The 15,027-nt window shown below is 39.0% G+C and overlaps 1 protein-coding gene across 2 annotated transcripts in view; it reads left to right on the top strand.

Moving 5' to 3' along the window:
• nphp4 (nephronophthisis 4) overlaps positions 1 to 15,027 on the top strand; it is a 343,814-nt gene that overhangs the window by 120,556 nt on the left and 208,231 nt on the right. For both annotated transcript variants that reach the window (XM_034696561.1, XM_034696560.1), the window contains one exon: positions 9,169 to 9,344. In XM_034696561.1, the coding sequence (XP_034552452.1) occupies positions 9,169 to 9,344 (176 nt within the window). The remainder of the gene's footprint in view (positions 1 to 9,168; positions 9,345 to 15,027) is intronic.

Raw genomic sequence — 15,027 nt, 5'->3', positions numbered from 1 at the left:
GTGGTTGTGGTGAGGGATTTGAGGCCGATGATGATGATATCTGATTTGTCGCAGTTTAGTTGAAGGAAGTTTTTTTGCATCCAGGTTTTAAGTCCGGTAAGACAGTCAGTGAGTGTGGTGAGGGTTTCGGAGGTGATGGATTTGGTGGAGATGTAAATTTGGACGTCGTCGGCATAACTGTGAAAACGGAAACCGTGTTTGCGTATGATGTGACCAAGGGGGAGCATGTAGAGAATGAATAGCAGAGGACCAAGCACCGAACCCTGGGGGACGCCTTGTGACAGAGGGGCAGTGGAGGAGGAGCAGTTGTTGATATGGATGAACTGTTGTCTGTCGGAGAGGTGTGATTTTAAACAGGAAAGGGCGGTGTCAGTTATATTGAGGTGGGATTCCATGATACAAAACAATGATACTATATGATGATATGATACAAAACAATTATACTACATGATGATATGATACAATACAATGATACTACATGATGATATGATACAATACAATGATACAGTATGATGATATGATACAATACAATGATACTACATGATGATATGATACAATACAATGATACTACATGATGATAAGATACAATACAATGATACAGTATGATGATATGATACAATACAATGATACTACATGATGATATGATACAATACAATGATACTACATGATGATATGATACAATACAATGATACTACATGATGATATGATACAATACAATGATACTACATGATGATATGATACAATACAATGATACAGTATGATGATATGATACAATACAATGATACTACATGATGATATGATACAATACAATGATACAGTATGATGATATGATACAATACAATGATACTACATGATGATATGATACAATACAATGATACTACATGATGATATGATACAATACAATGATACTACATGATGATATGATACAATACAATGATACTACATGATGATATGATACAATACAATGATACTACATGATGATATGATACAATACAATGATACTACATGATGATATGATACAATACAATGATACTACATGATGATATGATACAATACAATGATACAGTATGATGATATGATACAATACAATGATACTACATGATGATGTGATACAATACAATGATACTATATGATGATATGATACAAAACAATGATACTACATGATGATATGATACAATACAAAGATACTACATGATATGATACAATACAATGATACAGTATGATGATATGATACAATACAATGATACTACATGATGATATGATACAGTACAATGATACAATATGATGATATGATACAATACAATGATACAGTATGATGATATGATACAATACAATGATACTACATGATATGATACAATACAATGATACAGTATGATGATATGATACAAGACAATGATACTATATGATGATATGATACAATACAATGATACAGTATGATGATATGATACAATACAATGATACAGTATGATGATATGATACAAGACAATGATACTATATGATGATATGATACAATACAATGATACAGTATGATGATATGATACAATACAATGATACAATATGATGATATGATACAAAACAATGATACAATATGATGATATGGTACAATACAATGATACAGTATGATGATATTATACAAAACAATGATACTACATGATGATATGATACAATACAATGATACAATGTGATATGATACAGAACAATATAATCAATAGCAATATACAATCATTCAAAACAATACGATGGTACAATACATTGATACAATGATACGATACGATGATACAATATGATACAATGATACGATACAATGATACAATACAATACAATGATACTTAATATGATAGATAAAACAATACAATACAATAGGATAGGATGATACAATACTATAATACTATACAATAGAATTCTATTCAATGCTAAAATACATTACAATGATACTAGACAGGATAAAATACGGTAGGATACGATACAATACGATGATACTATATGATAATACTGTACAATTCAATACGATACAATACGTTGAAATGATACAATACTATACGCTTCAATGATATGATACGATAATACTTTACAATTAGATACGATATAAAAATGATAATATATGATACAATGATATGATAGGATATGATGCAATATGATGATACAATACGAGGATACTATACAATACCATGGGTTAGCACACCATACGCTACAATACGATACCGTGTTACTATACGATATGATTATACAATACTATACAATACAATACAATACAATACAATACAATGATACAATACAATAGGATGTTACGATATGATGATACTGTACGATACAATGATACGACACAATGATACAATGATACTATACGGTACAATACAACACAAAACACGCTGAATTAGAATTTATACTACATTTGAGTTGTATAACTTATTAATATTAAGTGTTCAACTCCTGTCCTCGTGATCTACATCTGGAATCTCTATTCAACAAACAAGGCACTTTAAATGAAAAGCATCTTTCCCAGCTGTCTTTGTGTTTACAAAGGGTGGTGAGCTCACTGCGTCCTTTTAGATTTGAATGCATCAGATATACAGGACACATACCGAGCAACATCATTGTATCAGTAATTGATGACTTATTAAGTATTTTTAGAGATGAACTCTTTTTTATTTACAAGAAAGACCAGATGATAAGTGATCTACATGTGTATTTATCAGACTGAGAAATCAGTCGCAAATTAACCAAATATAAATAGCCTGATTTTGGCGCCCCCCTGTGGACAAAGCAGGATCTGAACATTGTGTTATGAACAACAAAGGAAGCCCTGCTTTCTTGTTACACTTGAATGTGTCACTCTCTGCTTGTCTGTGTGCTTAAACATATAAAGACAAGGCTTTTCCAGCTGAGTGTAGTCACTCACTTTGTCTACACAGCAGCAGTCATTTCAGGCATGAAAATAATTGTAGAAAATGTCCTCCTCCACGCTGACGGTCACCCTCGCTCATCAGGATACATTTTAGTCTGTTTCATAACCAGACAACAACGCATCACAGTAGCTTTAAAATGGTGTTCAAGGTCTAGGTCCTTCACATTTCCATTTGGTCCTGAACCACATACTGCACACAGGAATCTGATGGATGCTTTCTCCTAATTTTCTGCGGTAGTTTGTTATTATCCCAAATGTCACAGCGCAAGCATCCAAGTACGAGGATTGCAATATGTGATGTTTGCTCCTCTGTGAGGGCACATCTTAGTCTTGGCACTCAGACAGCAATCCTTAATTGAATGGAGCTTTAGCCTATGTGATCCAGCTGGAAGACGGTTATATAACCACCTCCAAAGCCAAGTGAGAGCTGACATGATTCAAAACAAACTATAGATAGAGCATTGCATTAGTGAGTCACCAGTTCCTGTTAGAGGTAGATACAAAGTAAACTTCCACAAAACACTCCACAATGGACCTGTAGATGTGGCTCTGTGGGAATTCATTTCTAAGTCATCAATACCAAGTCTATCAAGTCAGAGCTTCATGCTGCTGTTCTCAAGCAGAACTGCTCCTATAGGCGTTTTGTGACCAGAGGGACTTAAGCCCTAAACTACGTGTGTTTCGATCAGTGGACCCAGGGTCTAAATTTAGTTCAGGGTTAGACAATCTCCCCCCTAAAAAGTCCCTGCTGGTGGGGTAGTACTTTTCAAAGGTCCCGGGGCTTTTGGGGGGCAGGGCCTGCAATGCTGAACGTGTCTGATTGGTAGATTAACAGCAGTGTTTTTATTCTGCCTGCCGTCCACAATAACATCACACACATCTGTGATTCTCTTGATTTAGCAGCTTGTAACAGTAGTCTTCTCTCAGCCCACTGTGAATGTGTCTCTCCCGGTGTTACATTTTTAGAAGTGACCCAGTATATGTGGAGTTTACACAGCTGTTGAAACACAGAGGGAGTTCCTGGGAATACAAACTAGTTTAGTTTTTATTAAGATTTCAAAATATCCTCATCAGATATTTAATGATCGTCTAAAGACGTTTATGAGGGATGCATCCGGCTGAAAGTCTCCAGTTAACAGGGTCGCTGTTTAAACCAAAACACCGGTCGATCTCTGCCACGGCTTTTTGAGTTCAAAAGGATTTTAAAGGCGTGTTGAAACGTCTTTGCTACTCGCGCTTATCTCCTCTCACGTGTTGATTCAGTGAATCCATCTGTGATGAAATATAGCACCATCTAAAACAGACCAGCTGAGTCTCTTCATGCTAACAGGCTAACTGTTGTGTTGCTCATAATGATACCTGCCTGTCCGTCTGCTTCTATGGTGTCATCTGTGATGAATGGCATTCAGCTTTGTTTTACTGCCCTCTACTGGTCTGGTGGTGTAGTGCATTTACTTTCTATTTTCTCCATACGTCACTGGTCTGATTTGCACAATCTACCCGGGACTTCAGCCCGTGGTCGAAACGCAGACAACAATGGGGGCACAGGAACCTTTTAGTTCAGGGGAAAGTAGTTCTGGGGGCTTAAAGACCCCGGAACTCTTGGTCGAAATGCACCTTATGTGTAACCAACATAAATCTCTCTTGCCATGTAATAGCACACTTGAGAGGAGAGGGGGGGAGTTTAAGGAATCACTCAAGGTTATGATAAGAACCCTCATATTCAAGCTCCAATACAAGAAGGAAAACATGTCACATCACGGAGCACGGCTGTTGTTGTCCATGAGGGAACGAGCGACGACAACAAGAGGATAGAAGATGGTAAACAGGCAGACAGAGAGGGGGAAGGAGTCAGTCAGTGCAGAGATGTAACATGAGGAGAGCAGTTAGCAGTGTTTGTGTATGTGGGCTGTACAGTATCTAGGCAGGCTGGCCGGCTGCTCCTGCTCCTGCTCCTGCTGCTGCTGCTGCTGCTTGAAAAAGAAAAAAAAAAACGGAAAAAAGAAAAAACCCAAAGCTGAATTGATATGCTAATTTGATCGAGAAGGTGTGGGTGGATATGGAGAAGGTTTTAAGCAGTGAGAGGGACAGAGAGCGAGAATGACAAGAAAAGAGAGGGAGAGAAAGGGAGAGTGGGAGTGAGAGCTGTGATGGAGAGAGGGGAAAGAATGAAATGAAACAAATGGAAGGAGTGGGAAGAGAGGTGAGCACAGCGCGGCTCTGCACTTTGGAGTGTGAGAGTTTACAGTCAATCATCCAGCAGTTGTCAGTCAGCTGTGCATTGCTAATGACAGCAGCTTCAAGGTGGTGGTATAGGCTCCACCTACGCCTGGGGAAATGTTGGCTAATACATTTGTTAATCAGCACAGTTTATAATGAAAAAGAAAGTAATCATGGTGTCCATAGAATGTGACATACAGTTGTTTTATCAGAGTATTCAAGTTAATTACAACGTTGCTCCTCCTGTCATCATTCACCCTATAATTTATATTACATAATACAACATTGTTCTCTCTTAAAGGAGCTACTTAGATCAGAGAACATGGAAACATGAGACAACAGATGATTGATAAACAGGCCAACACTTCACTTAGATGATTGTCTCTCCTTCCTATGAAAACCCAGAGTGAGACCCCCTGACTTTGGTAATAATCCGAACATGATCCAGGAGGTTGAATTCAATCATTACCACATTGTCATGTTTCAATGTGTCACTGCTCAATACGTCTGACTAAGACTGGAACTGTTAACGACCTTGGGCATTGTCTGAGTGTTCATTTTACTGACCGGTTCAGACATATTATTAGTGATGGGCTGAGGGCTCAGTGCTCAGTTATTGTCTTCTAATCCTGGCTTCAGGCAGGGTGTGTGTCGGTTACGTGACGGCTGTGGAGTGTGATGATTCTGATTTGTGCCGTGGTATTCACACAGGCTGCGTGTTGGTTGCATGTTAGCTGCGTAAGCCTGATCTGTCCCATACTTTCTAATAAGGCCATAAACCATATTAACAAAATATGAAGAGTTCATTTTCAAAACCAGATAACTCTGTTTTTATACATTTTCAATAAACATATTTCTTTATGATATAGATTCCTAATAAAGTTACATTTTCAAGTTATCTCTGATTAGTAAAGTCATTCTGACTTAGTCAAAGCCACCCAACCTCAGTTGATTGATCATACCAAAAGCTAGTATTAGAAAAATTATGTTTTTTTAAACATTTTTATAATTTTTCAAAAGTAAGTTAACGGTTTTTGCAAATGAACTCTTCATATCTTGTCTATATAAGAGTCACCAGGATCAATACCTAAACAAAAGGGCGCTGGGGTTAAAGCTGTCTGAAATGATCTCATACATTAAAGCTAGGGTTGGTAGTCACAGAAAACTAGCATGACTTTGAATGTAGCATTTCTTCAGGACTCCGTCTAACCCCTCCCCCCCTCCCCTCGGAGCTCCTCCAAAACGACGCCCCCGCTCACATGCACGAGCGCTGCTGATTCACGACCATATGATGGTGACTGATTCTAAACCGGTCCTCAGTACATGGTTTGTTTTGCACTCTGTACGCTCTGCAGGAGGCGGGCAGAACGGCAGGACGGGATTTGATTGGTTTCATCATTTGGCTCCTGATGGCAGGGATTGGTTGGTGTTTTCCCAGGTTTACTCCGGCTGTAGATAGCAGCTTTTCTTCACTCTTTTTTAAGAACACATTATTTATTGATTACCATCAGGACATAAAGATCATTTTAACCAGTAGAACAAAAAGTGGATCTAAATCTGACTACCAACCCCAGCTTTAATAACTGGTCTTTAATTTACATATGAAATACTGTTAGCTGTATACCTTTGTTCCTTTATTCCTTGATTCAGATCCCCATTAGCTGCCACTAAAGCAGCAGCTACTCTTCCTGGGGTCCACATAAAACAAACATAACATACAAAATATACATGAAATACAAAAACAGAGAATGTTAGGAACATGAAATAGAAAAACTGGAACTAGCTAAGTGCACGGACACACACGCGGACACACCAAGCGGCAACCTCTGGTCTGAAAATGTGAAGCCCATGCAGAAGTGCTAGCAACTCAGTCTCTGGAAATATGTGTGTAGTAGTGTGAGATTCAGAAACAGAGAAAATCGCAGCGACTGTCGCTAATGTTTTCTTCTTCTTTAGCTATTTAATGCAGTAAGTTCTTAATGCTCTCTATACCCACCGTCTGGAGGGAATACTGCATTACAACCAGGCACCGGTAAAAACTATGAAAAATTGTACTTTTAAAATGAGAAAATATTCAAAGTAACACTTCAATTTAAATGTTTGTTTTTTTTACCAATATTTGAATATTCTAAAATCATTGACCATCTCTATTGTTAACATCTTATCTTGGTCTGTTCTTGTTTTAAATCCTGAGTCTGCTCCTTTGGTAGAAATGTGATCATTTTATTGCAGGTACTTAATGAGTCACTAACATTGTCAAAACCTGACTAATTGTCCCTGAAAGAATATCCAGATTAAAACTCTTGTAAATTGTAACTCACCAATAATGTAGCAATAAGCTATGGATGACTTCCAGAGGATTGTTTGACTGCCAGTCCACAAGGATGCAGAATGACCTGAGGACAATACAAAGAGAGATCATTAAGACACTCTTTGATATAGTCCTTGTGATTTCCATAGAGATCAATGAGAGATGCCATTATTCTCTCTTGTTTCCAACATGAGATTTGAATTACTCATGTGTTTCACTTGTTCTTTATTTCTAAAGTCAGTTGATATTCCTTCAAGATTTCCTCATATTTAAGTATGAACTAATGAGCTGAAGACATTTCAGGGTTTTGAAGTGATTTCCTTTACACTTTGGTGTAAAACATGGTGTGGTTAAAGGTGACATATCACGCTTTTTTCATCAATATATATTGGTCTAAGAGGTCCCCAAAACATGTCTTTAAAGTTTATGCTCAAAAAAACACTTTGAAATCAGATTTTGGTCTGCCTGAAAAGCCCTCTTCTTCAGTCCTCCTCAATACACTCTGTTTTCTCTCTGACCACGCCCCCTCAGGAAGTGGATGTGCCTCGGCTCTCCAGCACGTTGATCTAATGTTTACATGTTGGCTGAATATACACGGCTGCTCAGAGATCGCGTTACTTCAACCCTCTGAATCTGATCCAGAATCTGATCCTGACGGAGAGGTGCCTGTAGCAGGACCTTTCTGAAGGATTGGTCACAGATTTAGTGTTTCTTGTTCTTTTATTTGTCAGTATGTCGATGTATGTCTTGGTACACAGCTACAGCTACAGCTCTGAAGATGTAGCTATGTGGCTATGCTAATTAGTGCTAGCACTTATCCATGACAAATAAAAATCATCCACTAGATCTTCAAATCTGCAGACGTGTGGAGTAAAACCGACCTCTGCCAGAAAGGCAGCGGGACCTTTTCTGAACCATTGGTCACAGATTTAGTGTTTCTTGTTGTTTTATTTATCAGTATGTGGACGTGTGTCTTGGTACACAGCTACAGCTACGACATGTAGCTATGTAGCTATGCTAACTAGCGCTAGCACTTATCCATGGTAAATAAAAATCATCAACTAGATCTTCAAATCTGCAGACGTGGGGAGTAAAACCGACCTTTGTGTTTATTAAGACAGCCTACAACTAGCATGCCTCCCTCCTAAGCTCCTTGTTAGCACACATTTGTGCAGGTAATGAAAAACGGAGGGGGGATTCAGTATTATTTTATACAGTCTATGGGCTGAACAAGCTCCGAGCTCTGACTCCGTGACAGACCGGATATTGTTGTTACGTAACAAAAACACTGAAGTCTGAAACGGCTGGTTTCACACACATTTACAGAAAGGTGGAGAAATCAGAACAGGGGCAGAATGGATTTTTTTCATTCTCGGGGGGTTTGTAGACATGCCAGGGAAACATATTTCAGGTAGAGAACCATTAAAAAGTCCATTTTGCATGATATGTCACCTTTAATACTTACTCAGTACTAAGTTGTTCTGCACAAATCCTGGAAAACAAATGGTTTTCCAGGCTCTCTGCACAAGAGTATGATATTAAAGCAGTAAATAACATACCAACAACAGAGCAGCTCCAGCATCTTAATGTTATCCACCTCTGCTGTCAGAAGGTTTTCTGTCTTTGTGACTCACCCTGAAACATCATGCCCTGATCAAAGTAATAGATAGGAATGTATATTGTCATTGTGTCTCTTTGTGACAAGCTCAACCTTCCTCTCTCTGATTTTCAGAAACAGCCAGGACCTGAGGATACACTGAGGACGGTTGTCATCCAGGAAAGGAGGCTCCATGTCGGGGTCCACAATGGCTGGTGTTTTCTGGAAAAGCCCCAAGTGGTGGTGCTGGAGCTCCTCTCCTCAGGCGCCAGGAGCAGATCGGACAGCACCTCAAAGCAGAGCAAGGAGAGGTAATGAACAAGATGGTGCAGTGTTTGAAATCCATGTCTGCAGAAATGTTTTCAATACAATAAGAGTCCAGGGAGTTTACAGTCGAACAGAAAACGTGTATTGAACATTTAGAGACACAAAATATCCTGTTACATTAATGAATGTATTTGTACTTTTAATATTCAGCGCAGTAGTTCATTATTACATTACCAGCTTTAGATGCTGAGCATTAAAAAGGATTTGGTTGTCTAAGTCTACAAGTCTACCAAAGGTTTCAACATGCTCTGCATCTAAGGATACAGCAATCAGACTCTCCTCTCAAATACAATCGAATTCCAGTTATTACACGGATACACTCTTCATCATTCTTTGAGAGTCCTCATTCTGAATCTGACCAAAAGTATTTTTTTATAATATTTTAGATAAAAAAAAGTCTCTGCCCAGCTCTGTTCAAGACTTTTGTGCTATCTATTCTTAACATTGGGCTGTCCACTCACAACAATCCCTAGAGGTAATTTGGATTAGTCATTTTAGAAGTGCTCGCTCATGGCGGATTAATGTTGGGTCTCTGTAAATAACACATCATCATTTTAAGTGAGACAATTTCATCCATCCAAAACAGCTACATACTCACAATAAATGGTACATGGACTAGTACGTATATTCACCCATCCATACATCATTCACTCACTGATGGTAGATGTTGCTATAGTAAGGGACCTTCAGTTTTAGCTAATCTCTTTCATACTCATTCACACACTTCAGCATCGAACCGCCAACCTTCAGATTGATAGACCAGCCACTCTACCCACTGAGCCACAGCCGCCTCTAATAGATAATCTTTACACTGAACAATTGTTGCCCCATGGGTCAAAGGATATCTGTCAATCAAATTTCATTCAATTAACTGAACTTCTATTGGGTTAGAAGCTCAGGCTGTACATGTAATGGATGTAGCCCACATGACATCACACAATGGTTTGTTGAGTGTTTAGTGCGAGCCTCAGGTCTAGTGCTTTGGACATGGCCATGTTAGTTTTCAGTGATAAGATGTGAAGACAAAAGCTAGAGTTTTCAAAGCTTAACGATCAAAGCTAAGTCGTTAACTGGTTCATCAACAAGTAAGCCATCATATTTCCTGTGGGAAGAGATTTAAGTTTGTAAGTTAGGTATTTAAATACAGAACATCAGCCTTAAAGCTGGAGTTGGTAGTCAGATTTAGATATGATGCTTCATATTTTCAGACCAGAGGTTGCTGCTTGGTGTGTCCACGTGTGTGTCCGTGCACTTAGCTAGGTTCCAGTTTTTCTATTTCATGTTCCTAACATTTTCTGTTTTTGTATTTCATGTATATTTTGTATGTTATGTTTGTTTTATGCGGACCCCAGGAAGAGTAGCTGCTGCTTTAGTGGCAGCTAATGGGGATCTGAATAAAGGAATAAAGGAACAAAGGTATACAGCTAACAGTATTTCATATGTAAATTAAAGACCAGTTATTAAAGCTGGGGTTGGTAGTCAGATTTAGATCCACTTTTTGTTCTACTGGTTAAAATGATCTTTATGTCCCAATGGTAGGGGTGCAACGGATCAAAAAACTCACGGTTCGGATCGTATCACGGATTTGAGTCACGGATCGGATCATTTTTCGGATCAACAAAAAAAAAAAAAAAGAAAGAAGACAAGACAAATACAACTTTGTCCCTCTATTTATTTTGTAAAACTCTTTGCCCATGAAATAAAAACAACATTCAACTCAAAATGTACTGCATGTGCAAAGCACCCTATCTGTGGGCCAGTCCTGCCTCATTCACTGCATTTCAAGGCATGGCAAGTGAAGGAGCAGAGGAACTTCAATTCACTCCATTCTTCTTTCATTTGCTGATTTTCACCGTCCACTTTTCTTTGAGCAGCAAACTGAACACACCGTTTTCATGCATTCTAGGGTCCTACAGCTGGCAAAGTGCCAACATGTGAACTGCTCCATAAACGAAAGTGAAAGTTAAAAATTGCACTCGCAGCATTGGACTCTACGTGACCCAGTAACAGCCTGTCTGCGTATCGTTGACATGGAGGAAAAAATCCCGGTAAACATGCGGTGACCCGACCAAAACACAGAGTGAAGGAGTAACAGTTCGGGGGCCACAAATAGGCGGCCGGATGCGGCCCGTGGGCCGTGTATTGACGGCCTCTGGTCTAGTGGGTGCGCGACGGAATTTCATAACGTGGCTCAATCACATTCAGCATTCGCTGTATTTCACAGGGAGACCAAAATGCTCCAATACATGTGACTTCCAAGATGCAGGAGGGTTATAATGTTCCTCTGCTCCTTCACTTGCCATGACTACCACTGCGCTTGACGAGTGAATTGACGCGCAACCTTTTTTTTTCCATCAACCAATCCGCGGACCACGTCCGTGCCGAACCGTGGAGAGGCATCCGTACGGATCACGGATCAACGATGATCCGTTGCACCACTACCCGATGGTAATCAATACATAATGTGTTCTTTAAAAAGAGGTAAAAAAAAGCTGCTATCTACAGCCAGAGTAAACCTGGGAAAACACCAACCAATCCCTGCCATCAGGAGCCAAATGATGAAACCAATCAAATCCTGTCCTGCCGTTCTGCCCGCCTCCTGCAGAGCGTACATTTCATGTTTGTTTGTGTTTTTAACTTTCACTATGACAATGTTTTACTGTTTTCTTACCGCTGAGTGAGACATGAGTTGACGTAGTGCAAAACACAAACCATGTGCTGAGGACCGGTTTTGAATCAGTCACCATCATATGGTCGTGATCAGCGGCGCTCGTGCATGTGAGCGGGGGCGTCGTTTTGGGGGAGCTCTGAGTGAAGGCGGGGGGGGGGCTTGACGTAAATGCTACATTCAAATTCATGCTAGTTTTCTGAGACTACCAACCCCAGCTTTAAGTGTTCACGAAGAAACAGCTGAGTTTGCATTTCAACATTGGCTTCATTTTCAAGCCCCACACGTTAGACGGTAGACAGTAGACAGTGGCCATGGTGAAATTAAAAGAAGAATTAAAGCTTCTCTGCCTTTAATGATACAGGTTAGCACTGAGATGCTGGTGAGTTTGCTGGTAGTCAATTAACCCAAAGTCAAAGAAAAAGTCCTGTATGCTTTATATGGACCCATTCGTCCTAACTTCACAGCAGCCTCATAATTTACACAGTAATCCACGCCATACAGACTTCCACTCTCATAAAACAGCCTTGAAATGAATTCCTTTGCATATAAGAACTTTTATTTTATCCAATCAAGGAGATATAGCTCCTTGCTGCTTCTCCCCTGCTCCCCTGGGTTTTATTGAGTCAAGATGACTCTGAATGCAAACCATGTCGGAGTGTATCTGCTGGTGTAAGGTCACTCCAGTCAGCCTTATATCAGCAGTAAAGAATGTGTATTGAATGGTTTTGGCAAGTCATAAACAACAAAGCCTGAGAAACAGAGCAACAGCCAGCTGAAGCCATAGGTGAAGGTAAAAGGAGTAATTGTACTGTGACATAGAGACCCTCATAGAATTTTAATGTAAGCATTAAAGTACCGTTAATTAGAATCACTGTGAAAGAGACTCTCATACATCTGAACCTTTACATCTGAACACATTCAGGAACCAGGATTCAGGACCCCGGCTGATCCGTACACTGCAAAAGAAAAAACATGTCTATTGGTAACATTTAAAGTCCAAAAGGGTTTGGGTTCACCAGGTGTCACAGACACCCCATTGCACCTGAGGGGATTGTAATACAACATAAATGTTTTGAATAGGTGAACCTTTGACCAGCTCCAGTAAACAACTGCCTGCAGTTTCAGTTAATGAGTTGTCAGGATGCATCAGTGAGCTATTGAGCAGAACTGTTTTGGCTAAATAAACAGGGCTTTCTGTCTATTTCTGTGACACTGTGCGAGTGTGTCATGCCTGTATCTCCAACATTTTGTTCCTGCAAGCTATGAAGATGTTTATACAAATCCTACCAATATATATCCACGCTGCCTCCTTTTATTGTCAGATAATATGCACAGGCTATAAAACAGTTCAAAATATCACCAAGAATGTCCAGGTGAAGCTGAGATGGATGGTGTTTTTGATAATTCAGTACAGTTTCAGTCTTATAATTAAAAATCAAGGACAATTTTAGATTGAGGAACTTTTTTTGCGACCTATTCTAAAAGAATGATAAGAAGTGTTTTAGATATCACCATATTCGATTTCATTTCGTAGTAACCCATACACTATATAGGGGTTGAATTATAACTCATTAGTTTTGATACTTTTACTTGTTTTTATTGTTTAAGATTAAAGGCCCACCTCGACATCACTGCTCTGTCTCTCGTTAGGTTGACTGTAAGTTAAGTTGACTGTAAGTTAAGTTGACTGTAAGTTAAGTTGACTGTAAGTTAAGTTGACTGTAAGTTAGGTTGACTGTAAGTTAAGTTGACTGTAAGTTAAGTTGACTGTAAGTTAGGTTGACTGTAAGTTAAGTTGACTGTAAGTTAGGTTGACTGTAAGTTAGGTTGACTGTAAGTTAGGTTGACTGTAAGTTAAGTTGACTGTAAGTTAAGTTGACTGTAAGTTAAGTTGACTGTAAGTTAGGTTGACTGTAAGTTAGGTTGACTGTAAGTTAGGTTGACTGTAAGTTAAGTTGACTGTAAGTTAAGTTGACTGTAAGTTAAGTTGACTGTAAGTTAGGTTGACTGTAAGTTAGATTGACTGTAAGTTAGGTTGACTGTAAGTTAGGTTGACTGTAAGTTAGGTTGACTGTAAGTTAGGTTGACTGTAAGTTAGGTTGACTGTAAGTTAGGTTGACTGTAAGTTAAGTTGACTGTAAGTTAGGTTGACTGTAAGTTAAGTTGACTGTAAGTTAGGTTGACTGTAAGTTAGATTGACTGTAAGTTAAGTTGACTGTAAGTTAAGTTGACTGTAAGTTAGGTTGACTGTAAGTTAGATTGACTGTAAGTTAGGTTGACTGTAAGTTAGGTTGACTGTAAGTTAGGTTGACTGTAAGTTAAGTTGACTGTAAGTTAAGTTGACTGTAAGTTAAGTTGACTGTAAGTTAGGTTGACTGTAAGTTAGATTGACTGTAAGTTAGGTTGACTGTAAGTTAGGTTGACTGTAAGTTAGATTGACTGTAAGTTAGGTTGACTGTAAGTTAGGTTGACTGTAAGTTAGGTTGACTGTAAGTTAGGTTGACTGTAAGTTAAGTTGACTGTAAGTTAGGTTGACTGTAAGTTAAGTTGACTGTAAGTTAGGTTGACTGTAAGTTAGATTGACTGTAAGTTAGGTTGACTGTAAGTTAAGTTGACTGTAAGTTAGGTTGACTGTAAGTTAGGTTGAGGCAACATTTTAATATGACAACAGCCACCATCAAAACACTGCTTCAGAAACCAGTGGGTGCCGTCACTGGGACTGCATCTATGTTTTACACTTAGTCTGTCTCCTCATTTGTTGATAGGTTAGCAGGCTAATGTTAGTTAGCGTCTTGAACAAGTGGCAACCTCCAGTCTCAAAATATGAAGCCCATGTTGTGTTATAAACTGCAGTTCATCAAGCATCCACTAGAGGCTGGCTGCAGAAACACCGGAAACCACATACACACCAATTCAAAGGAGACGATCTTTACAGCAGAAATAAACATGTTTACAGCCTGGCACAAAAAAATGAGTTTAGTGTGAATAGTTCATTT

Source organism: Notolabrus celidotus, chromosome 11, assembly GCF_009762535.1.
Source record: "Notolabrus celidotus isolate fNotCel1 chromosome 11, fNotCel1.pri, whole genome shotgun sequence".
NCBI classification, from domain to species: Eukaryota; Metazoa; Chordata; class Actinopteri; order Labriformes; family Labridae; genus Notolabrus; species Notolabrus celidotus.
The sequence above is the reverse complement of the archived record's forward strand: the minus strand, read 5'-3'. Positions and strand labels throughout refer to the sequence as shown.